General features: G+C 36.6%; 1 protein-coding gene across 1 annotated transcript; it reads right to left on the bottom strand.

Annotated features, from left to right (window-relative positions):
• Positions 1–21: 21 nt before the first annotated feature.
• Positions 22–26,554, bottom strand: HPGD (15-hydroxyprostaglandin dehydrogenase; the record flags this gene model as incomplete). Its single annotated transcript, XM_080631346.1, is given in 7 exon segments — positions 22–157; positions 1,310–1,473; positions 3,477–3,553; positions 11,554–11,650; positions 22,105–22,211; positions 26,177–26,458; positions 26,461–26,554. Coding segments are annotated over 7 exon segments (957 nt in total).
• Positions 26,555–27,938: the final 1,384 nt, after the last annotated feature.

The following is a 27,938-nucleotide window of genomic DNA, read 5'->3' as shown; positions in this document are numbered from 1 at the left end:
ATAATCAGCATAAACCAATATTTATCTCTTTGATGTAAAAGGTGTTTGGCTGTATTGTTGAAAATGAATCCCTTGGGATGCTGTAATCTTCATAACTTCTCCATTTAGAGTATCATCTTCAATAATTGTTATCAGTCCCTCAGCTATTCTTGATGGGCTGAAAAAAAAAAAAAGTAAATTGTTATTTGACAATCATGATGTAATAGAACATGTGAAAAGGACAAGTAAAGAAACTCAGTGTAAATCTGTATATCCTGAAAATTAAATAAACCGGTATTTGAACAAGTTTATTTTCAAGTCAAGCAGAGGTGGTGGAGAATTTCAGGAGACAAATTCAGTCTCCTCAATCAGGACATACAGTGTAAAACAACAGCGGCTTTGCAAATCATCATTTGTTTGCTCTAGTTACTGCTAAATCCCTGTGAACGTCCAGCTGCCCTTTGAATCCTATTAAAGTTTTCTCTTTCAGGGCAGAGGACAGAAGTAATCCTCACACAATCCTCTGCAGCTCTTTGCTGTTGATTTATCCTGTTCCTGTATTGGGACTGACATGAAAATTAGCGTAAGGAGAATTTCCTCACATGCTGTTTGCTGTGATTAATAGGTGCAATATGCTTTGCATACGAAAAAGTGTAGGTGAAATAACACAACCGTACAATTTCCTTTGTGCAGAAGTATCTGAGCAGCTAATTGTTAGAGACCGAGAAAGTGTTTAAAAAAGTACTCCTCTGTGCTACTGGTCTTGTTCTCACATGTTTTGCTAGCTGTCTGGTTTTGGCCTTTGCTTGCAATACCATAATGGGCTAGGTAACTCTTTGATCCAATCCACCATTGTTGCTACTATCCTCATGTGAACTTAGTCCAGTTTTCTAAGTTCTTGGTCTGATTTCTATCTTGATTCACTTATTTTTTTCACTTAAATTTTGTGGAAATTCAATAGAAATTATATACCCTGTATCTAACAACAAGTTTGGTTAAATACTGGAAGTACACCAAAGGCTTTTAAAAACTAAACCCATCACCTTTAACTTTTGAATTTGATTTGCACTTTGCTGGGAAATAGGAATGGGAAATATCTATGTAGATAGGGAAATAGGGAAATATCGCTATGTAGATAATACTCTTAAAATAGCCTTAGATATCTGTAATTTGTTCCTTGTACAGAGAACATTTGTATAGAGAACAGATTTGATAGGCTTTTATCTGAAGCAGGGTTTCCTTTTTATTTTCAATTTGCTGAAACTGCAATTTTGTCTTCTTGTTCTTCATTAACAAAGGGCAAAAAACCACTGTATCTGACTTGACTTACTCCATCACGCCGTAGAATCGCATCATATTTTTGATCTCATCCTTATATGAATAATATTGTCCCATATTCTCTTCTTTATCTATTGACTGAAGAATTGGTGTGTTGACGAATCCTGGACAAATTGTGTTGAGTCTTACACCGTAGTTTTCCATATTAGCAGCTAACTAGGAAAAAAAAAAAAAAGAAGTTAAGCATTTATCATCAATGTTTTAAACCAGCATTGTGTAAGGAACTTTTCAAAGAATGAGACTTACCACTAAGTACTTTCAGCCCTTGCCTAGTAAGCAAATCTTGTTTCAACAACCAAATTTGAAGCATGTTTTGTCTAGTAATGTACTAGATTACTAGGAAAAAGAAGATCCTTTTTGCTTGGAATGCAGCTGGTTTTGTTTTTGTTTTTTTGTTTGGGTGTTTTGGGTTTTTCTCTTGTTGTTGTTTGGGGTTTTTTTCCCGAATATTTTTGTTATTATTTTGTTATTAGTGCTATTGGCATGTCATTAACAGTATTCTGTGGTGATGATATAAATCTGTTAAGCAAAATGAAGTAAAAAAAAAGATAAAAATCTTCAAAATGTATGCTTCCAATCATAAGAACTTTCTTATTGAAAGGAAACTATCTGAAATCAAATTAAAAAAAAAACCAACCAACAAAAAAACAAACTAAAAAGCCAAAACACTTAAACAGAAATAGCATTTGGCCTGTACCCCAAGAACTGTGATGCTGAACCTTTCTGGATGCTCTATTGTCACTGCGAAGGGACAAATCTGTCACTGAGCATCTCCACAGGAAAGTCCCTGTGAACTCCAGGAAAGAGGCAGGAGGATTGTTTTTTTCAGGAAGCACTTCAGGAACACGATGAAGGCAAGCAGCACAAATTGTTCTAGGAATGGTGGAACACTTCATTTGTGGTGCTACCAATGCATGTGTGTTGCAAAGAAGTCTGATCAGCATCCAGACCTATGTTGAATGCTGGATGAACTTTCTTAGTGATGACACAGAACTTACAAATTATACATGATACATGCAAGATAAATCATAACAAGTGTTCAGCACTAAGTTCTGTTTATTTTAACACTTAACAGGAATCTTTTCTGGTATTGCATAAATCACGCCATTTTCATGATATGGTAGCCTGCCCTTTTGGTCTGGGGGAGAAAAGAAACTGAAGTCCTAGATGTTTTGCATCATACCTGCCCAGCGTTGGGCTGTACTGCCTTTCCTGGTAAATACAGTGATTTGCTATGTTTATTATTCTTTTTATCCTCGGCATTATCATGTTCCATAGAGACAGCATGTACTCTAATTTTTTAGCAGACCCTTTATTTTTGAACTTAGATGGTGGTGTTTATTTTATAATGAGAAAACAAATAGAAAATCAGGTGTTGGGTTCATTCTCTGGCTAATATGTTATATGCAACACTTATCCATCCTAATCTGTTTAGGTTAAACTAAAAAAGAATCTATTAGGATGGGAGTAGGGGCATAAAATATGGATAAACCATACAAATGATCAGTTCGGGTAGTTTATTCTTTAAATTAGATTGGAAATCTTATATAAGTAGGCTATTTTTAAGCTTAGTCTGTGAAAGTGTAGTCATATTTGCTCCCTCCAGGTTATTTTATCATACTGCTTGTTCAAATTAACTAGAAAGTTATGGAGTCAGAGGCTAAGGCTTACTGTATGATCATATAACATCTAACATGTCCCATTCTGAATATGTCATTTTGCATTTTCACTGTTTAAAGAGTTGGTATGCATAAATAATGGCAAACATTTTTGATTTCAAGTCACTTTCTCTACACTTTAGCACCTATTTCTCATTAAAAAGTCATCAACCTGACTTAGAAATACCGAAACCAAAATGTTAAATGACCGGGATGGAGTTATGAAAAAATATTTTTAAAACTTGGATTAGAATTTGACTTTTGGGCTCCTCCCATTGTCCTTAAATTACTTTGCAACATCTTTTCTCCATGCTCTCAGAATCTCAGATCAGTCATAAACACAAGGACTGACTTATTTCATCTTTGTGAAAGGAAGGAACCTCCTGTGCTTCAGACATTTAGTTTTCTTTAAGTAAATTAGTTCCAGTTGTGTGACAATAGAGAGGGAACATGAGAAGCTTAGCAAAGCAGCTGATACTGTTTCCAAAAACACATACTTACTGCTATGGACCGTGTGAATCCGATTACACCATGCTTTGTAGCACAATACACAGGTTGAAATGCAACAGGCATGAGTCCTTTAAAATAAAAAGGTAGCTGAATAAAGATGCTGGGTACTTCTATTTATGGTTACCTTAAACACACATATAGGTCTGTACTGTACAAAATAAGTGATGGATTTAGAGATGCAACAAAATAGATTAGTTACAATTTTCAAATTATATTTTGTAATCTGAGGTTTGCTGGGAAAAGGTATGAGAAGGATAAAAATGTGAAGAGGCTAAAGAAGAGTAATAAAATGTATAACTTTTTAGAGGAAAAGTTATATCTATAAAGTATGACTTAAAATTGAGGAGAGGATCTGGAAGAAAACTCAAGGATGAGATTTTTGAACCTTCTTTGAATCTGTAAAGCACTTAAAGAATGTAAAGTATGTTAAGTTTTTTGTATAAACTTTGATTGTTGACACCCTAGGTACTGCTATGTAAACTGAACACCTGCAATCATTTACAGTGAACTCAGGGAGGAAGTGTGGAAAAAAGTAAGGGAAACAGCAAAATCCATTTTAACTAACGTAACTGCTTTAAAATCTTTATATCAAAACATAAAAGCCCTTAAAGCCCTTGCTTATATTGCTTCTGTGGAATAATTACAAAACTCAGCCTCAGATAAAACTTTTCCCCTCACTCTAATGTGAGAGATGAGAATAAGTATGCTGCACAGCTGACTGAAGCACAGTCAGCTGGTACATCTACCCATGCAATATTGTTACTGCTTATTTATTTGACAATGTGGTTAATACTGTAACAATTACACCGCACTTTTCTGCATAATGGGTTTTGCTCTAGGGAGCAACTATAAACAAAGAAATTCAGACTTGATGCACCACCTGAGGCATTGTAAAATTTATTTTACTTACAATAATACTCGGATAATATTTCATAAGCGATAGGCTTTTTTGGTTATCTTTTTAAAGAGAGCAAAATTAAATAGGAAAGCTGTTTTGCAATAAACAAATGGAAAAAGTACTGAGAAGTGAATGTAGAACCTCAGTGCAGAGAGAGTATAGATATAAGTGAGTAAACACTGTGAATGGAATGGTAAGATGAAGGCTTCAGATACTGAGCATAAAGAAATGAAAGCAGAGATGTATATAGAAAAGGTTTTTGAAGCATTATCTAGATTGAATTAGGTTGGCTTAAAAAGATTTCATGGTATGGTACCTCCTACAGTGGGCCCTGTTCAACGAAAGAACAAGATGAAGATTTTTCAGGAGGGAACAGGAAAAAGGTAACAGTGCTGGGTAATATCACTGCTATCTTTTGTAAGGAAAAGGAGAAACAAAATAAAGAAATGACTGCTAATATTTTGAACCTTTATGGTGGGAGTGGGAGAGCATAAAGTGAATATTTATAGCGGAGAAAGAAGACAGAAGTTTTGCAGGAAAAATAAGAAATTAATTCTAGTAAGACTGAGTTTGATGTCAAAAAGCTGGTCAAGGGGAGATGACAGACCATAAGTGCATATAAACTTCTGCCCATTATGCCAGCAATTCCCACTATAGAGTGACAGCTGAACTGGACCACATGAATGCTGTAATTCCACCTGAAATCTAAGGTCTTGTGAATAGCAAATCACAACCTGTCATAAAATTAGAGGATAAAATTTTCCTGCATTACTGAATGTGGCATTGTAAAACTGGATACCGGTTTTGATGCATTAATATTTGATTCTAATGGCAGTCATCACAACTAATATCTCAGATATTTTTTTTATTCTTCATATTTCGTATCTTTAAGTGATATAATGAAGAAGGGGTGTGCCTTACCTCAGTGGAGATGAAGAATACATTACCCAGCTTTAAAAGTGGATTTGCCAGAAAAATTATGTATGCCAGACACTTGCATGGGCTCTTTGCTCTGGAATACATTTTGTCTGAAGGAAAAACTTTCTAAGACAGCACAAAGTTCTAATTACAACCCTGACAGCTTCAAGATTTTATCTTGGTTTGAATGCTACACTGGTGATCCAGTGACAGCAACACTGTTATTAGCACTGTTAAATGCTAAGTAATTTAATGGCTGGTTGTTCTCTTAAACTTGTGTTTATCTACTTAGCTTGGATTAATGTGTTATGTTTCTGATTGAGAACTTGCTTTGTGAAAGTGGCTTTTGTGTTGTGTTCTGTGGGTTGTCATGGCAATATAGGCTTAATATTCCATGATTTGGTGACTTTTGATAATCATCACCATTCTTCAAATAACTGGAAAGCTTGGAATATTAGCACATTAGAAGTATTACAATAGTAATTTTTAAAAAATCCTGAATAGTTTTACATGTTTTGAATAAAAACCCCAAACAATCCCAATGAGGCTGCAGCTGATAGAAATCCGGAAGGCAAACTACTGGGGAACACAGGGGAGGAATTTAGAGGGGGGTTTTTTTGGTTGGTTTTTTTTTTTTTTAAACACAGACAAATTACTTGTTACTTGAGAGGGAAGAGAAACAAAGTCAAGAAATAAACAAAGGAAGGGCACAGCTCACAATAATGAAGTGGAATAAAGTTCAAAGACTTACACTTAAATGTCAAAAGACAGCAGGAATAACTAAGCAGGAAGGGAGGAACAAGTAATTTATTTTTTTTTTTAATCAAAGCATTAAAACCAGTTACTTTCTGACACTATTATTTTTGCTGAAGTGGAGAACCAAGAAAAAAAACACTGATTGACTCACTTTGAGCCAAAGCAGTGACAATGAAGACTAGTCCTAGCATTCCTCACCCAAAACAATGACAGTTGTGTCTCACTTTTGTTCCTGAGTTCAGTACACAAAGCCATGGTGTGGGATTTTCAGCTCTGAGCCTTTTCGCATCCCTGGGAAGAGCTGAACCTCTCTATCTGTTAGCGGTGTGTCTTAGGGAATCTGCTAGCAAGTATTTTGAGATGAATCATGTGACATTGAGCCTGCTCTGCCTGTGCATTTATTCAACCAGTGAGCAAGGATGAGCTCATAGCATATTAATTAGGGCATTCATTTATTAAAAAATCTGGATTCTATTAGCTTCTCCATGAAGATTTAATTATCTTATGCAAAATGGAACGGCAATAAAACAGACTGGAGAACATTGTGCACAAAATAACGGTGGGAGGAAGGGGACGGTGTTCAAATCGACGGTCATGGAGCAGCGTGCCCCTGGAAAGTGATAATGTGCTTCTCAATCTCTCTTAGCAAGTAGAGGCAACAATGCTGCATCACTGAACTGTTACATGAATGGGGACAGGGAAATTCCTTCTCCCCTGAAATGATCTTCATTGAGAACCAATTGGGGAACTGCAAATAATTTCATGACTGAAGGTGCTGAAAGTGCTCTTTGGTTTATGAAAATAAGGTAACCGTGAGCCAGTGTCAGCTGTGCTCTTCTCTATTTTTCTTAGCTCCTGGCAGGCTGACAGAGACTAGCCCCTGGTTATCCTCTAGTCCTCTTTATCAAGACCACTGTACCATTTGAGACATGGTGTCAGGCTTCTCACTACAGGTCAATAGTTTCAAATCCACAGCTTGAGAAATTAGTATTGGAGGTGGAGAATGGTATCAATAAGCTCAGTTTTTATCAGTAAGCTTTGTTGAAACCAGAATTTTCTTTCAGTCCACTGAAGAGCTTTGATAAATACAGAATTAATAATTTTTCCCCAGGCATGATGTCCCACATGTTGCCCTCAGAGATTTAAATAAGTCTCTTTCTTTGAATAGGATTTGTTAAGTTTTAGATTACCTTTCTACCCTCTATTTGCTCCATGGGTGCACTTAGGCAGCTTGAGACAAACATAATTTCTGTTTAATAGTATCTTTAAATTTCATTAATTGTTGGAAGAGTGTACTTCATGTTTGCATGAGTATGGCACACAGAATGAAGAACCATAGTCTGTTTTCTAACTTGGCTGTTGATTTCATGGAGGCTTTTGATTCATCAGAAAGCACTGCTTCTACGCTATGATTTTGCAGTGGTTAAGCTCTATTCCCAGTTATACTTTAGAAAAATATATTCACTGTAAAAACATTTAAATATTCCATTAAATATTTAAATATTCTCTCACTAATGTATGAGCATCAGTGCCGTGTGGCATCCTAAAATTCTAAATTTTTCCTTGTTTAGGAAAGAGACATGTGAAAATACTGAAAAGTTTTGGCAAACTGGCGGAACTTATTTAAAAGCAAACCAAAACTGTGCTTTCTTCTGTCCTGGGAAATATTGCCAAAATAATTTGTTTTCTTTTCTGTATTAGATTTGGTTTATAAAATATACTTATCAAAGCCTATTGCAAAACATAGAATACTTATAAGGAACATCACAAGATTTAACTGTATTTATTTAAATTAAATGTGTTTCCAAACCACATTACAGAAATCTCCTCTGTTGCCCTTAAGCAAAAGTCTGGATACAGAGTATGGAATATGCTTACAGTGTTCTTTAAAGGCAAAACCCACTTTTGAAGAAGCGGATATGTAACTAGAGAAAGAAGCTCGGGGCATTATGGTCCTACAGAGCAATGACAGAATTGATTAAAGGGGTTTATATATCATACTCTATTCTTAAGAACAGGAAGGCGTACAAGATCATGTTCATTGTGTCAGTTATATACTGCTGTGATCTGTGTCAAAACAAAGGAGACACAGAAATCCTTGCAACAATTTTAAGCTGTGTCATTTCTAGGAAATTTTTTTAATATGAACTGAAGTCTCAAGGGAATAATTTCTACATTTCCTAACCTCATTCCTGTGGATACTGCTCAGGATCCTACTTTTTACAAAGGTTGGTATGTGGGGGGACAGACACCATAAGCTTTTTCATGATGCTGAGCTGAAGGCCCCAGCTATATAGCCATTTACCCCTTTGCTCCACTGTATCACTGTGATAAAGTCTTGCCTTTACTCAATGATATTAACCATATGTTTAGCTCTGTTCTTGCAATATATATAGAACCAGGTCCTAAAGAAGCCTGTTTGCTGTGAGGGGTACTTTAAGTATTTCTTTTGCCTGAAGCTTTCTATAGGAGGAGGACAAATGGCTGCTTGTGAAGCCCAAGTGCTTGAAGTTGAGTGCAATCAAACTGCACATACGGCTCTACAACAGGAAGTTATCCAGACACACTACACATGGAACAACCTCTCAAAAAACCTAGTGTGATCTTATATTAAGAGTTTTACCACTTTTTAAGACACTTATGAATACTTTGATTTGATTTTATCTGCTAGAATCCAGACAGATACAAATTCAGTTTTACAGAATACCTTCTTGAAAATATGAAAGCTGTCAAAACAAAAGTGCATGCATAAACGAGTTCCTTTCCCCTTTACTTCCTAGAAGTATACAGGTACCAGCCACCAAAAAAGTAAGAGACAAAGCTAAATTTAATCATGTAAATAATCTCATTTAGTTTTATGTCTTTTTTTCTGCTGGTTGTAACTATTCTGTTAAAAGTAAAATTAATGTGCAGCTTCTTACTGGAGAAATTTTAAGTAATTTTACTCTTTGAATTTGAAATGAAGTTTACTACAATGCAAAAACCTGTGGTCATTGGCATTATCTCTTATGGGGAAAAGTTGGCAGTAATGTACATTTCCCATTATCTCAGCTGTTTAGCGGCATTACTTCCTCTTGAAATGAATGCACAAATTTCCATAAAATAAATAATTTTTTATAGCTTTGAGATGCAGTGGGTTAGGAGTTGGGTGCTTGCTGCATGTGCTTGCATATTTCTCTCCCTTTCTTGCTTAGTCCCATCTTGTGGAGACACTGAAGGAGGGAAAATTCATTACTGGAAAGGGTGGATGCTCTGGCCTCCATCCAGCTGAATGAACACTTTAAGCATCCACTTCATAGGAAATATTTAAGTAGTTCTGTGGATGTTTGGAAATATAAACCAGTAAGGCATGATTATGTCCCCAGTTCAAATCATTGGCAAAATTCCCATGGTGAAGAACTGGAAACTAATTAATGTGTAAAGCAAATACTGAATGTTATGTAAGCACTAAATACAACTCTTCTTGTTCTGCAGGACACAAGAATATTTGCTGTCTGCAAACTGTATCTCATAAAACTCTTATAGAGAACTTGGATTGGAGGGATCAAAACCACTCAGAAGTTTAATGATCAACAGAAGCTAGCTCTGAGAAAACACTCAAAAGTAATGTTAAGCAACCTAATGGCAGTTTTTATTTTATATATAGAATAAAATGCAAGACTTATACCTTCAGATTGAAAAGGAGAATTAGAGTCACAAAGCACAAACAGTAGTAAATAAATAAACTATACAAAATAGTATATTTCAGCTTTTATAACATGCCTTTCCTTATGACCTTGGAAACAATTGCTAAATACAAGCCATGTGAAAGGAAACATAGCAGAGAACACTTTGTTTTTGACAGATACCCACAATCATTATGGCACAATGTTAATGTTAAAGAAAAGGAAGCAAATAAATGCAAATTTTAATCAAATAATTAAAAGAGCACTTAAGATCTTGACAAACCAAGAACAGCCTTAAAATCATTTTGTGTTCGTTTGAGACTAGTTAGAAAAGGAGTCAAACTATTTGCTACCTCTGACCTTTCTTAAACACTGCATGGGCTTCTGCACTTCTGTGAAAATGTTTAATCTTTTACTTGTGCTGATGAACTCTTGTACTGCAATAGCAGTTTCCTTCAGGTTAATTTGGTCCCAATACAATGTCTATTTGAGCCAACAGAGATGAACTTACTGGCATCAGTAAGCAATGTGTTAGGCACTATTGCAAGTGCTGGCTTAAAGGTATATGGAGGCTTTATAAAGACCCCCTTGTCCATATGAGATATGTGCATGTATTAAGTCAGATCCTCAAGATCTACATGCATAATATCAATAGGGTTTACTGGACTTCCCATCACAAAAGCTAAGGTTTACAGAAGAATTTAATACTACTTGGAACTTTCACGTCTATCCACAATCAGGAACTATGTCCGCTGCTGTTTTACTGGTTTTTCATTGTTAAAACGCATAGGAATACCTAGAATAAGGTTACTATCATTTGGTATTCTGCATGTATACCAAAGAGAACACTGACAATCCATGTGTAAGCTAGCATATGTATTGCTTTTTCCAGGCAGTATGACAGGAGCAAGAGAGAACAAACCCTTCAAACAAAGAAGAGAAAATACAGGTTTTACCCTACACATTTTTTGAGGAAGGGTGTCAGGTGCATCCTTCTCCATTCATTTGCCCTTCAGTTGTGCTTTTTTGCTGTGAGCCCAGCCATTGCAATGTTGAGCATACCTACAGGAAAGGATGCAGAATTCTGCTTCATGACTAAGCAGCAGTAATCCTGACTAACTTAAAAAGCACGTAATTCTATTTTTATTTCAATAAAATGAAATACAGTTCTAACATAGATAAGTAGTGAGAAAAGAATGTTCTTGCTTAAGGTCAAAGAAATATGACAATCATCACTAATAAAATAGACACAGTCTAATCGTAAGTATTCCTACAGTTGTGCTCCTATGGAGTTGAATGGAGGACATCCTATTGCTTTCTCTCTTTCTGTGAAAAAAAGATTATCTGATTTTTCATATTTGATAACTTCATAATAGAAAAAAACCAGATTTAAAGTAACCCTGTATTTAATTAGGTATCTACATTAGACATTTTTTATACACACTGTGGTGTATATTATCTTTTGATTCAGCAGTGTTATTTAGTAGTGTTGAATAAGCATGATGAATTGAGGCTAGTTAGGTTTTCCTTAATGTGTGGCAGTATTGAATCCTGAAAAAACTCTATTTACATCAAGCTTAAGATTATTAAGTATGAGACTGATAAGTTTGGAAAAATACTGAATTTTTCATTGAGCTGAGTTTGAATAAAAGCAACTGAAGGTAGTGGTCCTTTGATATTATTTCTGTTGCTGTGATGAAAACCAAATCAAAATGGGAATAAACAGAGAAGAGCCATAAAAGAGAAGAAAAATTATGACTGATCAGTATGATGCACTTATTTTAGAAACACTCCAGTGAGTAGAAAGTGTTTACATAGAAAATATTCCCACCTGCCAAAGATGAGATATTAATGATTACTCCTCCATCACCTCCGTTTCCTTTTCTCATGTATTCTAGGCCGAGGTAGGTTCCTCTAATCACAGATGTCTAAAATAGGGGGGAAAAGGGACAATTATATTCAAAATGTCTATCTTCTGTACTCCTAAGAAATGAAATTTGCTTTTATTGTGGTGCCTAGAACCTATATTGCTTTTGCAGCGATCTTATTTATAATATGCGGATTATAAATGCAGCAGACTCCACAGTAATACAACTCAATAACTTCAGAAGCACACTTGCAATAGAGAGAAATAATATCAGCTTTATTATTTTTCTTAATAAGATACCAATCAAACTAAAATGCTACAATGTGAAATGAGTGGCAGATGAACTGATCCAAATTGCAGCATTTTTGTTGGGACACACTGCTCTACATTATAAAAAAATATATGGACTGAATCTGAAGATTCACACTAACACTAATACCTTTATTTGGCTCAAGGCATGAGAAATTTACACTTTTTAGGATCATATGATATATTAATATCACAATATTTTAATATTATGCTATTAAAAATTTGAACTATTTTCTGACTGAAGTTGCTGGAGTTTTACCATGCCTCTCAAATGAAAGTTAGCCTAAACAGACAAGTACAGAGAAGGTAAAAAAGTATTCTAATAGATGCAACATGTTATTAGCATAATATTTGCTGCAACATGTGATTTTTAAATAAATTTTTTTACTTTTTTTCTTTTTTAAACTAAAGACTTTGAGGAAGACAATTTTATTGAGACCTGTATAGTCATGATTCCTTAAGATCTGTTTCTGAACCCTGTTGCAGTGAGAAATTTTGCTAGGATTCCTCTCACTGAAATTCAGACATTTAAACTGAGATGCCTAAAGATACACCAAGCCTGGGGTTATCAGCCTCCTGAACGAATCAAGGCAGTCTCTCCCAGAAAGTAAGCTGCTTGATCTGAGATTTTATCAAGTTGTAATAGAAAGTCAGCAGGCAGTGCTCCTAGTGGAAGATGCGAACTTCTGTGAAATATTGCAATGTTACTGCATTAATGATGTGTTTCATAATTATTTACTGAGAGTTTTAGATCTCCTTGTAATCAGTTTACAACTTCAACTTAAAATGAACAAATGTTTGGAACATTTCTATTGTTATTGAAATATTATTTCACCTTTTAAACACCATTTATGTCTTATTACTGTTTAGTGCTATTTCCTTGACCTAAGTAAAGATGTTAAAAAGATGAAGTGATGATGAACTCAGATGAACTGAGACTTTTGACTGGAGAAGGTCTACAGAACTGTGAATTGTGGAGAGGAAAATTTGTCAAAGTAATAAAAAAATACAGTGTAAATCTGTATATGCCTAAGACCTAATGGAAAGTGGCTAGTTGTACTGGGAAAAAAAAGCTTTTAAAATCAGAATATTAAGAACTTTTATATCGTTATCTAAATTCCCAATTCAAAACTGGAATAATTTAAAGATAGGTTTTACATTTGGGTATTACCTTTCATTTTTATTACCTGATATTTTTAGACATGCATGTTATAAAACATGAAGTATAACTTCTAATTTAATTTCATGCTTTTTGGTTTTAACATGAATGAGATTGGGAAGACTGCATGTCCTGCTTTATTATTATTACTTGTTCATTTTCCACCTAAAGTATAGTTAAGCTGTCCATTGATAGAGATAAAAGAACCTAGGACCTCATTACCAAGTTTGCTTTGGAATTTTGATAATGAATCAGCTTTTTTCTTTTTCTATAGTTACAGCATTTTATGTGATATTTTCCTTATTAATATATTTCCTTTTTAATATATTTAATATATATTTTCTAGGAAACAAGTATATTACTTATTTCATAGAATAGTGTAAAAAAAATCACAAAATATTAATATTTCAAAATTCTGAAATGTCATTTTAAATTTGTCTTAAAAAAAAATTCCCATGAAAACACCCTTTTGTTTCTCTCCTGGAAAGTTTTGTTTCAGGTAACATGCTTTTTTAAAATGTTTTCATTAATACGAAAAGACTGTTACTGATTAAATGTTTTAACAGAAACTTTCCAAAGAACTAGCTTCCGTGGTTTGAAAAATACTAAACTAAATCTGATTTCTCTTGCATGACCTGGAAAGTAGCAGAGCCCTTATAAACAGTGCAGTGCTGTTTAATGTTGTCACATATAAATTTCAAAGGATTAATTGAAAACCAAGATCACTAATGCCTGGTAGTGTTGCGGTAGTGGATGCTTATTCTGAACCTAAATTCATCAGCAGCTCAACTGAAATTAGATTTGGACTTAAGGGTGGGTGATGTTTTTTTAATATAATAGGCTCTACACAAGACATTTTAGAATGTTTATGGAGAGTAGGTGCAGGTCCTGTCATGCCCTGGAGCAGTGGCTCAGCCTGCAAAACAGACAAAATTCCACTTAGGATGATTAGAGGATATAAATCAGTTGCAGAACAAAGTAGCTTGGGGCTCCTTGAGGATTTTTCTATTCCTCTGGACTACTAATCCAAAGAGATAAGAAAGCTAGATGAGTCCTTGGCCAGACCACAGTTGTAAGACAAGAAAAAAGTGAGTACCTTCACTCTACTATCAAACTCACTGTACTGCGCTTTTTTCTGTCTGGAATCCACTAACTTAGCATTTCTTCAGGTCTCTGGATAAGCCTTCACTTTTATGTAGGTATTATGAGAGGCTGTCTTCAGAATAATTGCAGACTTTCATTTGGATATTGCCCTTACACTTGCTGTCATACTTGCATCATCAACTGTGGCTGGTCTAAGGTGACATGGCTATTTCTGATGTTTGGGTTGATAACATAAAGGATTACTCTGGAGATAAACTCTGAACCAAATATACAGGTTGAGAACCACCTAGCTGTCTGTGCAGTCAGCAGATGACACTTCAGATGAAAGGCACTATGTGATAATTCTCCTGTTCTTTTGCCAGAATTACCTCCTCTCCAGGAGAGAAAGTCCTCTCAATAGTTCTCCAGGGAATAATAGCAGTGGCTGAAGTTACTATAGTATGAAAGTTGTACAGTGTGTGCTTAGAAGTCTTAGTGCCGCTTTCTGTTTGAGCCTGTTGATCCAGCTGAGTTAATCAAGTGAAGCTAGCTTTCATATCTGGGTGCCAAACACTCAGATGGGAAAGAGGTTTTCCAAAGAAAAATAACATTTGAACTATTGTTTTCCAAAGAACAGCAGCAGCATATTGGGTTTTTATTTTGACTATTTTGAGATGAAAATATGTTGGGAGACTGAACTTTGTACAAGAAAGTGTGATGCATTTTACAGTTAAATTTTTTACAATTCCTTTGTTTACAACTGCATTTAGCTGCATGGATGTTGTCCATAAACATGTCAACAACAAAGAGTAGGAAAATACTCAAATTTGCCAGTAAATGCAGGTAAAAGGAAAGTTAGGACAGCTGACTCTTACCTATTTTTTTTTTTTGCTCCTGGCTACTGAAAAACTATTATGATTAAATTAGGAGAATAATATAAATGGTTGTCTTCCAAGCTTCTGAAAAACCTACAATCGTAGTGTTACTGCTGTTTTCTTACCAAAGTATAGTGTTTTATTATAGCACATAATGAAGATGGACCATCGAGGTGCACTGCAGTCTGAGTCTGCTCCTGAGAGGCAATTTTACTCTTCAACTGCCAGAGTAAAAAAATTGGGATTTTTTTGTTTGGATTCTTTCCAATGAAGTTATAATAGTGAGTGTGGGACTCTCTCCTTGTATTAGCTTCCATAAATTACAGATTTAAATTAGAGGAGATCAGACATTCTGAAATACCATATAGTAATTAATCCAAAACTTAGTGCCTGACAGCATGGTAAACATTGCAAAATCACTGTGCAAATACTCAAAGCATTTGCAGTTGCTTTTGGAAGTATCATCAATAATTGGTAACTTATTTAACAAATGGTTAAATAGCAATTTAGGTACAAGTTTCAAAGTCAGAAACAAAATTTACAAAATCTGTGATTCTTGACGTGTTTCTAAATCCCATGGCTGTATAGATTTAATTGTATTGTTTTAAAAAAAAAATTAAAAATCCTTCAGTGCTGAAGATGAGTACTGTATTGTTACCAAGGTCATAAGGCAATATGAATTGCTTTGAGGAACAAAATTGTAACCAGTCCTAACACTTTGTGTAGTTTTCTGAGCTAATCTAGTTCAGTGCTAGGAATACCAAACAATAAACAAATGAAAGAGCTATTGGCTTGTGGTTTCATAAAGCAGGTTAGGACAGAGCTGGCATTTGACCCAAGACCATTTCACTTCCATACTGTGATGTTGTAAATTCATGGCTATCTATAAAGGAACATTTCAAAGTACTTTATGAACTGTGTAAGATGAACTTCAAAAGTCTGAAACTAAGTGCTGCTAGTGATATCCAAAATTTTAGCATTTTCCTACTGAATAGGGAGGTGGGACTGATATTGTCTTTAATGTAGATTTTCTAGGAAGCAGATAGGTTGTAGCAAGCATGAAAGTCCCTTGGCATTCCTAGGTATAGGTTAGTTTACGTGCTCTATGAAGTGAAATTTCAGGCTCTTGAATTTTAATTTCCTGCTCAAAGTATGGAAGACAAAAAGCTTAGGGAGAGAGAGGGAAAAAGGAATAGGAATGTGCAGTAGGATTTGATCATTTTCTAGAAATCAGTAGCTTTTGTACTGTTTTAGTTTTTTACTATTCAGATTTCTTTACTTCCCTGTCCTTACCCCTCCAACACACATCCCTGGAAAACTGAGGAATAGTGTTGTAATTTGAGTAGCTGGGCTTAAGTAGTTCTTAGTTCAAATAAATTTGCCTTTCATTGTACTTCTATATTGGTTACTGAAAACATACATTAAAACTGTAAGCTAAGACATACAGTGACTTACTGTGCAATTAAGGTAAGTCTATGTCCTTCCTAGTGCAGTATGAACAACAGAAATATACTAACAGGCTTCTTTACCCACTTGGAGGATTGAACCTCATGCCACTGATTTCAAGGTAAGTGGTACTTTTCACTTTTTGGTGGACATGTGTCTCTCAATAGACACTTTGGTCCTCTTTCTGACATCAAATTGTGTTGAAGAATAAGCAACTAAGCTATTGAACAAGAGAGCAAGGTGTGTGGACCAGAAGGTTGCAGCATACTCCCAATGGATGCCTTTCATAGCTTGCACAATAGAGCAGTCTTATGATGATCATGAAGTCTTTGTCCCAAAAATAAATAAAATTAATCACTTCTGAAGTTTGCCTAGTTACCCTTATGGTTTCTACCAAGACATTAATTGGCCTTTTGAGCAATAATTCCTCACTAATGAAGAAATGAATTGATTTTGGAAGGTTTACTAGTTGGTGGTACCTTTATTTCACCATGAGCTGTATTGAAAAGAGACACACATATGTAGATACGGCGTTGCGTTCTATTCTCTGTAGTACCAATCTATTTTGCAGGGACAAAGCCTGAATTAGGTAGACTTAATTTTAGAAAAGGGCTTTCCTAAATTCACAGAAATTTGTTAGCTTTGCCATTTATGGAAGCTAATTATGCAATGCCGTGAAAAATGTAAAAATTTGGAATTGTTGGGTATTACCACATTGTGCCTAGTAATGTAGGGTGGGACAGGTCACACACCTGAACAAATCTTACACGTGTTTGAATTCCACTCGTGTCTGGCCATCACTTTAATACTTGAATCTCATATGACTGTGTTTTTTGATATGGCCAAGTTATGGCCTGCAGTTTAAAATTTTACCAGAATAATGTGTTAAAATGTGCAAAATCACCACATAAACAGGAGTTAATTATGATTTTGCTGTCAAATCCTTTCATGAGTCTCATTGCATTTGGGAACTGGTTTGAATATATCTGCAAAATAAGTAATATATTGGCATAAAAAACCAATAAGATAGTTAAAATGATATGTAAAGTGCTTTGGTACTTTTGATTCAGGTAGTTAGAATGTAAGCATATTGTGATACCAATACTGCTACATTTAACTGCATTTTGCAACTTATGTCAGTTTTCAGAAACCTCTGATAAAAGCATGAAAATGGAACCTGAAAGTAATTTTTGGGATTGTCTTAGTGTAAAATGTGCTAAGTGCATTTGTAAAGAGAAAAGATACTGTAATTATAGCAGCTACTATAATTACAGTGGTTCCAGAAAGCCTACATCATCAACACGAGATAAAATTAGGGAAGCTTCTTAGAACACCAAATTGTGTTTAACCAACACACATGTGCAAGGCCCAGAAAGACGTGGCACTTTTTTTAGGGACTTGAGGGGAAAAAATAATAAATATCAGATTATAAAATTTCTAGATTCCTTAGGCATAAGTTCTTATAAAACTGAATGCAAGAAACACTGTTCTTATGCTGGAGGACTGTAGGTAGGACTCTTGATAAGAATGTATGTGTCATATGTCCTTGCCCTAGTCTGTGCTTGGGTGTGTGTGTGGTGGACTTTTGAAATGATGTTAGTAATATACATTTAAAATTAAATTCCTGTATGGTTGCCAAGATCTTTTTTTATATACTGTAATAACAAGAATGTACATTTGTAAGGGAATGAGTAGTTGAAGCTGCCATTGATCAAGCTGATATCGATCAAGTCAACACTTATCAGCTTTGGAATTTTGAGATGAGGAATAGATGGCATTGCTGGAATATGTAACTAAAAAGGTTATTAGAAATATTAATAAAGTAATGAAAAGGTGGTGTAGTTTAGCACAAAATACAGCAAAATGGTAAAAAGCACTGCAACAGAAATCAATTTTTAGTGACTGATGTTTCCCTCTGTCTCCCCCCACTTTATCATAATGTCTTTTCTTTCCCTTAGAAAACTGTAGTGAATACAAGTAGGAATTGTTTATTATATCTCTTTTTCCTTCTGACTTAAGTCCCACTTTTTGAGCCTTCTTCTTTGTTTCTGTTTTTCAAGCTTTCTCAAGCAGTAGTACCAGGGAACTTCCTTACACTCCTTTAAAAATGTTCCTGAAGACCAACCGGTTCTGTGAACTGTTTCAGCCATAAAGAACACACCCCACACATTTGTTCCAATTTATCTTGCTCTGTATTGCTCTAGTTTTGTACTTTGTACTTTAAACGGAGGCAGGGAATATTTGTTGTATTGATATATAAATTATATCACTAAGATGAAGACTGGCATGCAAAGAACTTTTTTTCTCCTTTGTTCAAGTAGAAAATATATGCATAATGTGCATCAAAATGTGTGGCCATAGAAGTTATTCCTGTTCTTGGTGATAATACAAAGGATATGATGTCAGGGAAATAGAGACATTTTAAGATAATGTTTTTTATATATGTTTTGTTCCTTTCTTTACAAGAAGCAAAAAATATTTATGGAACCAACCAATATAACATATTACATGCAGCAGCTGTTATTCTTTTATTGTTATCATTAAAAAGCAAAAAAGTACAACATGTCATGTATTAGTTTATGGAAACTAAAGCAACTAAATAGAGAGAAATGAGTTAGTCAACTCAAGTTTAGACTTTCTTAGAGGAAAGAATATTAAATTAAAGATAAATGATCTTCGTGTCCTTGATTTAACCCACATGGGTGTACTTCTACTCTGCTTGATCATTTTAGACATTCTTAATCCAGTCACCAGCATGTATTGATGAAATCTTTCAACTCTTAACCATGAATTAAGTCATGAGGACGTTTATGGTGAATTTACCTATACAATAATGTATAAACTATATGATCTTCCTTTTTTTTTTTTTTTTTATTTTTTTATTTTTTTTACCCACCTGTGGTTGGCTTCAGCCCAATCACTGGTAATAAGACAAAAAAAGAGTAGAATCAGAATCATTTGGGTTGGAAAAGACCCTTAAAGCCATTGAGTCCAACTGTTAACCCAGCACTGCCAAGTCCACCTCTAAACCATGTCCCTAAGCACCACATCTACATGTATTTTAAATACCATCAGGGACAGTGACTCAGCCATTTTCCTGGGCAACCTCTTCCAATGCTTCACAATCCTTTTGGTGAAGAAATTTTTCCTAATATCCAATCTAAACCTCCCCTGGCACAACTTGAGGCCTTTACCTCATGTCGTATCACTTGTTACTTGGGAGAAAAGACCAACACTCACCTCACTACAACCTCCTTTCAGATAGTTGTAGAGTGATAAGATCTCCCCTGAGCCTCTTTTTCTCCTGGCTAAACAACCCCAGTTCCCTCAGCCCTTCCTCATCAGACTTGTGCTCCAGACCCTTCACCAGCTTTGCTGCCCTTCTCTGGACCTGCTCCAGCACCTGACTATCTCTCTTGTAGTGAGGAGCCGGAACTCACCACGGTATTCTAGGTGCAGCCTCACCAGTACTCAGTACAAGGGGACAATCACTTTCCTAGTCCTGCTGGCTACGCTATTTCTGATACAGGCCAGGATGCTGTTGGCCACTTTGGCTATCCAGGCACAAGCTTACTCATGTTCAGCTACTGCTGACCAACACCCCCAGGTCCTTTTCTGCTGAGCAGCTTCCCAGCCACAATTCCCCAAGCCTGGAGCATTGTATGAGGCTGTTGTGACCCAAGCACAGGACCCAGGACTGAGCTTTGTGGAACTTCAGACAATTGGCTTCAGCCCATCAATCCAACCTCTCCAGGTCCTTCTGCAGAGCCTTCCTACCCTCCAGCAGACCAACACTCCTACCCAACTTGGTGTTATCTGCAAAATAGCAGAAGAGGTTCTCAGTGCCTTCTGTTTGAAGCTCTTGCAATTGAAAAATTACTTAATCATCACTCTAGGTTAGGAAATCTACCTGGACATTACATATCTTCAAGAGATGCTGCTCAAATATGCCTTCATTTTTTGAGCTAAATTTAAAGGTGAATCACAGACAAATGCGTTTCCCGCAGACTTCAGTTTTTCTGCTAATGACTATCTGTGCTTGGAAATTTGACAGGTAGATGGCTGCCTACAGTAACTTATATCCTGTGTGAAGCCAGGCACTAAGATAGAGAAATAACTCATCCAGAACACAGCTAAATTATTCTTTCAAATTCAAGGGATCTGTACTAATAGATATTGATGTTGTATAGCACTGAGGATGCCACATTCCTGTTATTTCACAGTGTAAATTTTACTGATGTTTAATTTGTCAGAATATTTTAGAAATGAAAGAGGATGAAATATATGCAGTTAAGTCTTAAAGAAAATGTAAAGAAAAGACAAAGGAAATTGAACAAATGTATTTCTCCTATTGCAAAGATTTTAATCTGTGGTCTAAGTTCAGTCCCTTCCAAGATAAGGAAATCTGACCTTGGATAGATACAAAAGATCAGGAAAAACTAAATTATTAAATTCTAACTTTTTTTCCCCAAATACATATTTTCCCATTATTTTTTCTGTAAGTTGTCTCATACACAGCTTGTGCTGCTTTTCCTGTTTTTGGTTGGTTTTGTTTGGTTGGTTTTTGTTTGGCTGGGGTTTTTTTTTGTTTTGTTTTGTTTTGGTTTGGTTTTTTTTTTTTTTAGTTTATTTATCATAGAGTCATTAGGATTCGAAGACTTGGTTGTCTTTGTCCTTAAAACTTTCCTCAAAAACTAACTCTTAATTTTCTTATCATGAGCTTTCTTTTCTGCATTGACAAATTACAAATGATTACTTGGAGAAAACTCCACTCTTACAAACTTCCTTTTGCTACTTTCTTTGCAGATCATGATGATAACACCCTGTGAGGATGGTCAGAGGTGGCTTGCTGAATTGCAATCAAATTAAAACTTCACATCTGGTAAAATACAAGCTAGTCAGAATTTTACTAACCTGGAAAGCTAACCTTTCCTTTGGAGCTTAGCTCTCCTAGCAGTGTAGTCTAAATTAATGTTTTTCTTCCTGAGAAACAGATATTGTGGTCTCACCTGATGAGATACCAGATAATATCAGAGAACTGGTAATAGTCTGAAAATAAATTTTACAGGCTTATTGAATGTACTGGATTTTAGTAAGTGCTCTTAAGTGGTGTGCTTCTATCAGTAACAATGGTGAAATGGCCTATATTAAAAGCTCAGACTGTATGCTTGCTTCATTGGTGAAGCAAATGAGGAGCTCTTGGTTTAAGTTTTCTTGTAATACCAACAAATGACAGTTTACTCTCTAATGCAGGCCAGCTGAGTCTCACAGGTAACTAAATGTTCTAAAACATTCATATAAACAGACTGGCCTCCTGTAAGTGCAACTCTTCTGCTTTTGGCACCAAATTGTTACACCAACCTGGGATTCCATTGGGTTTTACAGATAGAGAATGTTTGGTACTAGCCTGAGTACCTCTACACAGTTCTGTATGTCTTGGATAGGAAACTTAAAGGACCCACCACACACATACGTATTAGTTAGTACATATGCAGTTATGTGGTTATGGTTTCAATAGCTGTGCTTACTAATCCAGTAAACAATGTTCTGTGATATGGCACAGTCTGTACCAGCCAAGGGCTGTTAAGTGTATTCCAGCATTAAATACTGAAGTATGAACATGTGAAAGGAGATAATGCTTACCAAGTTAATTTGTATAGTGCTTTCCCAGTCCTTCTCATTGTTCACTCCAGCATTATTAACCACAATATCCAGCCTTCCAAAATGTTCAATTACTTTTTTGAATGCACCTACAGTAAGATCCAAGGGTGAAATTTCTTAGCACTTACGGAAAGTAAGACTTAAAAATACAATGCATGCATACAAATTAATGTTCTTTTAGTCTACCAAAATGTCTTCACTGTTTTCTTAATAACTAATGAGCAATATGCAATGAAGTTCTTTGTCTAACCACTCACCAATATTAAACATATTCAGGAAAAATTAAAGAATCAAGATACCATAGTTGCCTTTTCATTCAGTTTTATAACGCCTGATAACAGGAGCTAATGAAATTTCTTAGTACCCATACATTTTGTATTAGATAGGATATTTGACACCCTAATTATATAAATTAAACATTTATAACTTGATTTGTAATAGTTTGATATATCTAGTGAATTCAAGATTTAGCATCATCTATTTTAAATGCAAAATAAAAGCCTTGTGTTTGGAACCATTTTCTTGGCTAAGTCTGAATTCAACCTAAGAACCCAATTCTTATTCAGTGATGTAACTAATATGAATCTTTCAGCATAAAATTCAGCATAAATGGATAAATTTCTATACCTCTCACTTGTTATGTAACTTTAATAATGTGTTTCTCAAATTCAAATCTTCTTCCTTCTGTGGATGAAGATAGTGACCCATCTTCCAAAGAATTTCAAAATAAAGAACTGGGAAACTTCCACAATCACGTTGTGTTCTCCTAGGTGACAGTGTTTGAACTAAGATAAAATGTGTATGGAAAAACATGATGATGTCATAGTGATGAGCAAACTCATCTAGGCTGGCTCTGCTTTGACAGGATAGTTGGACAAGATGACCTCCAGATGTTCATTCCAGACTAAGATTTTCCACTACTGCAGACATTAACTGACATGCATATACAGCTTTGCTTTTTTTTTTCCCCCAAAATATTGTTCCTCATCACTAAATATTTATTATGCAAACAAGATGTCCCCCTCCCCCGTGTTGTTTTAAAAAATATCGTTTGGTGACTGAAAAAAACCCCCAATCATAGAGTATTTCAGGTACGCTGAAATTATGCTTGACAGGCCTTAATGAAACCACTTCATTAAAAGGTAATCCCAGGACCATCTTAATTCTCTGACCTTTACTCTTTGGCTATTAGTGTCAACCAGGAGCATAGCAGCAGCTTTGAGACATATACCTTTTTGCAGCAGTTGCAGGGGCTTACAGAGTTTTTTTTCTTTGCACCAGATGGTCAGTACTGCTACAGCCTTTTCTTTGCCTGAATGCTGCAGGTCCATCTCAGTCATCATCTTGTCATCAGAACAAGAGCTGGGCAGCTGATGGGAAAGGTTTTATTTGTTCAACTGCCTTTATTGTACAGCTTTTTCTAATATTCTTATTCCGTACTAGAATACTTTAATATTACTAAAACTCTATTTTTGGCTGTCTGCCTTTTTGGCTTCTGCTATGTCTGTTGCTAGTTCATTCTCTGGTTTCTCACTTAACTCTGCAATCACTTCTCATCCTTCCAATCCTACATCAGTATGGCCACATGAAAACCTTTGGCTTTATCAGGAGCAGAACTGATAATTTAATATAGTTTCAGTGAGTAAAATAAGTACAAAAGAGCTTCCAAATTTTGCATAGCAAAGAAATAGCATCTTTTATCAACCTCATTCTTAACAGAATATTTTGCCTTCAAAACCCACCATGGATAGTTGTACTTTTACCTATTACTTTTGCCTATTATTTGTTAAATCTATGCAGTCTTAACTAATTGTAGTTTTCTAGTTTACACATTGAGAAATGATACGAATGCTTTTCAGCTGTTTTCATATCCAAATAAAGAACGATTACCAAATTTGGAATTTTTCTCATGAAAGTTTGCCTTCCTACAGTAATCCCATATGTTCCCTATAAATAAAAAGAAGAATCTCTTTATAAATCCTTTATAAGGTTACCACCTGCACATCAGTTTAAACTGACTTGTTCTTCCCCTTTTGAATATAGAATAATCCTGTGCATACATTGCACGCTAGTTAGTGCTCATGGAATCATAAAAATTAAAATGAGATGGTCATGTATGAAGAAAATGAAAAATTAAGAGGACAATCCATTTTAGAGGAGAGGTAAGAAAGAGTGGAAAGTAGGTACAGACACCAGTGGGCTTCCTAAACATTCACAGAGAGCAAAAGTACACATATGTTTGTTTTTCAAAAGTAGGACAAGGCAGATTTTTGTGGGGGACTATGTGAAAAAGCCACTAGAGAAAAAAGCAGAGGCAAGACTTGAAAGTAGATGAAACAGCTAATTTCCTACCCATAAGCCTTATATACCTACAGATACTAGTTCTAGTACTGTGACTTGTTTCATATCGAGAGGGCTAAAGTTAAAATAAGAGGAAATTCTTTCATACACTGACCTTTCACATAAAGGACAAGTACAGGACTTGATGCATCCACTAAGAACTTTAAACACTAGAATGAAATTAATCCAAGTGTATTAAGTAGTGGCTTGTAATTACAAGTGCAAAATTAGGAAAATAAAGCAATAAAAATAATCATAACCAACAAAATCACTTAAAAAATGCCCCAGAAATCCCAAAGGATTGTAAAACATGATTGCAAATTTATGCTTCCTTCTTCAGGATTAATGCAGTATCAGAGAAGCATAAGTTCTTGCTCTCATTCTTTGTGAGAGCCCATTCTTATCCTATTCCAATTGCTCTTCTACTAACTTAGTTCCGAAACCTCCCCTGCAGACCTGTCCTGCTCCCTCCAGTTCCCCACATACACCCCTGTTGGTCTTGCACCAACCTGACACTAAAGGAAGGAGTGATCATGGGGGAGAAAGCACACTGAGGTAACACCCAACCTGCAGCACATGCTATTCCTACCTCTTGGATGCTTTTTTTTGCTCCTGGTTTACTCTTCCCACTTGCAGAAAAAATCAATAATCAGCCTACCTGATAAAAACTTTGCTTGTCGATTAGAGCAGAGCTCAAATTTAAAGTCCAGCACCTCTCTTACAGACAGACAATATAAAGCTTTGAAATTAAGCATAATCGTGTTAGGTTGGAGTGGTGAAGACTATTGCCGAATCCTGAACTGGTTGCAATGATTTGTGAAAGAGGAATGGATATGCTCAATCACTGCTGCTGTTGAGGAAGTGGCCAGCTAAGTGTAGTGAATAAAAGCAGAACTAAAAATGTTCACATCTAGCCCGACAAAAAAATTAATCTGGGGAACGGGCACTGACAAAAGCGATGTCAAAATCTGAATCTGAGTCATTACCTATGAATGCATCATTTAATAATGAAACTTTGAGAAGTGATGTGCCCGATATGAAATATTGTAAAGAGCACATTGACGTTATATGATACTCTAAGAGCTCAGTAGGGAACGCGATTTATTTACTAAGTGAAAACAAATGCAGATCATGCCTGAGGGGAGCTCTTTGCCATGCTCTGCATCTGCAAAATGTGTGTGAAATGTTATCAACCCATACTTAACACCGTGTAAAGCAGCGTGCCATCTTTTGCCAGCCCAGCTTTCAGCTACGGCAGCACACGTTGAAAGTAATTGTGCTGTATGGAAAGAGCAGTACAACCCAGAGTAGAATTTATTACTCCTGTGACGAGGGAATGCAGCTTGGAGTCGGTACTGAAGCCTCATAAAAAGCAAGTCCGTGCTTTAAAGTTTATATATATTACTCATAAAATAACAATTATCTTCTGTAGAGGCTTTCATGCAAAAATATCACACACAGCGCTCAATGAAAATGGTTTCTTTGGCTTTTCTTTACGATGTGCCAAGTAACACAGTGAAATACATGCATACTGGTAGCGATATTTCACATCTGCAGGTTCAGAAACAAATCCTTTTTGAGTCACTGTCAGAAGAGATTGGGAGTAAGCTATCCTCCAGAAACCTTAATTGCACACTTATTGGTGCAGCAGCCCAGGCTCCTTCAGGTTGCTGCATGTTAAGCCGGAGCCCAGCACTGACAGTTTTCTTCTTACCTTTCAGCTGCTCCTGGTCCGTAACGTCGCACTGGATGAACACCGTCCTCTGCGCTTCAAACTGCTCGTCCAGGGCCGCCTTGCTCTCCTGCCCAGCCTCGGAGTTGCGATCCAGCAGAGCCACCTGAGCGGGGAAGGAGCGGCGGGTGGGCAGACGGACGGATTGGCGGGTCCCCCAGCGAGGAGAGCCCGGGGGCTGCTGCCGCCGCCCCGCACCCGCGGGTGCCGGGCGGAGGGGAGAGGCGGGAGGCGGAGGAGAGAGCAGGGGCTCCTCCCGAGGCTTACCTTGGCGCCCTTGCCCAGCAGCGCCTGGACGAAAGCCCGACCGATGCCCTGCGCCCCGCCGGTGACCAGAGCCACCTTCCCATTGACGTGCATGGCCTTCGCTGCCGGCCCCGCTCCCGCCGAGCCGGAGCCAACCTAGCGCGGTGTCACCTGCCCGGTTTCCTCCCTCCTTCGCTCGCTCGTTCGTTCACTCGCTTTCTCCCTCCCTCCCGCCCTCCCTTTTTCCCTCCTCCTCCTGCTGCTGCCGCCGCCGCCGCGGCTCATTCCCCCTAGCTCCCCTCTCGTGTGACCGAGGGCAGCCCGACGCAGCCTGGGCGGGGGGAGCAGGGGTGGAGTAGGTCATTAAATCGTTCTCCCGAGTGCCTGGATTACCCCCAAAATTGAAGGGCCAGAGAGGGGATCATCTTCAAACTCTCTTCAGTCCCTGGGCTGCCGGTGAGGACCGGCTGCCGCCCGGCAGCCCCAGGGCAGGGGTCTGGGGCACCCGCCGCTCCTCTTGGCGTGGGGGAAAAGCCTTTGCACCTCCATAAATCGCGTGAGAAGCGACTATGAGCTCTGATAAGGGCTCTTGGCAGCTCTTAAGGCTGTGTACGTTTTGGTTGGCCCAAGTTGTATGAGCAGCGGGGTGAGGAATTAAAAGAAAGTTCAACTTCGGAAGAAAAACAAACATAGTACCTTTTATTCACACTTCACAATACACGACCAGGCTTCTCCCTTTCAGTCTGTCAGTAAGTAGAATTAGTGTGTATGATAAAAACCCAGCCATTAGAAGTTATTGATATCAGACAAATTGAGATAAGCACTTTCTAGATGTTTTCAGCTCTATGGCTAACCTAATTGTACCTTAAAATATGTTTAACCAGTATTGCAGTTTATAAGCCAAATTCTTTTACATGATGTGATTTATATGCAACTAAAATTTATCAATGCAGTAGAAATAAGAGCAACTTTAATGGTCTAAAATATTAAATAAATTTTCTTGTTTGCTAGCCTGTTATGAGATTCACAAATGGCATCTCATAGAAAATAACAATGTTGTGGAGTGTTGGGTAGATGGGAAAAGCCCATTGCTCCAGTCTTCAGCTGTATGATGTATGTACATCATGTACGTGTGTGTGTATATGAACACATGGCTGCCTTTTGGGTTCTCTTTTCTTTTGTCTGGTGTACCAGTTGTAAACTTTGTGTTTTCAGCCCTGAAGTACTCTGACTCAGACTTCACCTCTATCGTTAATGCTTGTTGCCATTTTAACTTGCTTCTCAGAAACAGTGTGCCTATTTTGTTCATCTCTTATCCCAGCAGCCTGTTTTCTACTAGGTTGCCTTCATGTATGGAATGCCTTTCTTTTGTAGTCCCTAGAAGAAACAAATTATATTGTTTCTAACACCAGCAAACTGTTAGAGAACCATTAAGGTAACTATGTTACCTAATTGAGTAAATTGAGTAACACACGATCTTGTTATTATAACCTTTGTC

This window comes from Psittacula echo (assembly GCF_963264785.1).
Source record: "Psittacula echo genome assembly, chromosome: 1".
NCBI lineage: Eukaryota > Metazoa > Chordata > Aves > Psittaciformes > Psittacidae > Psittacula > Psittacula echo.
The sequence above is the reverse complement of the archived record's forward strand: the minus strand, read 5'-3'. Positions and strand labels throughout refer to the sequence as shown.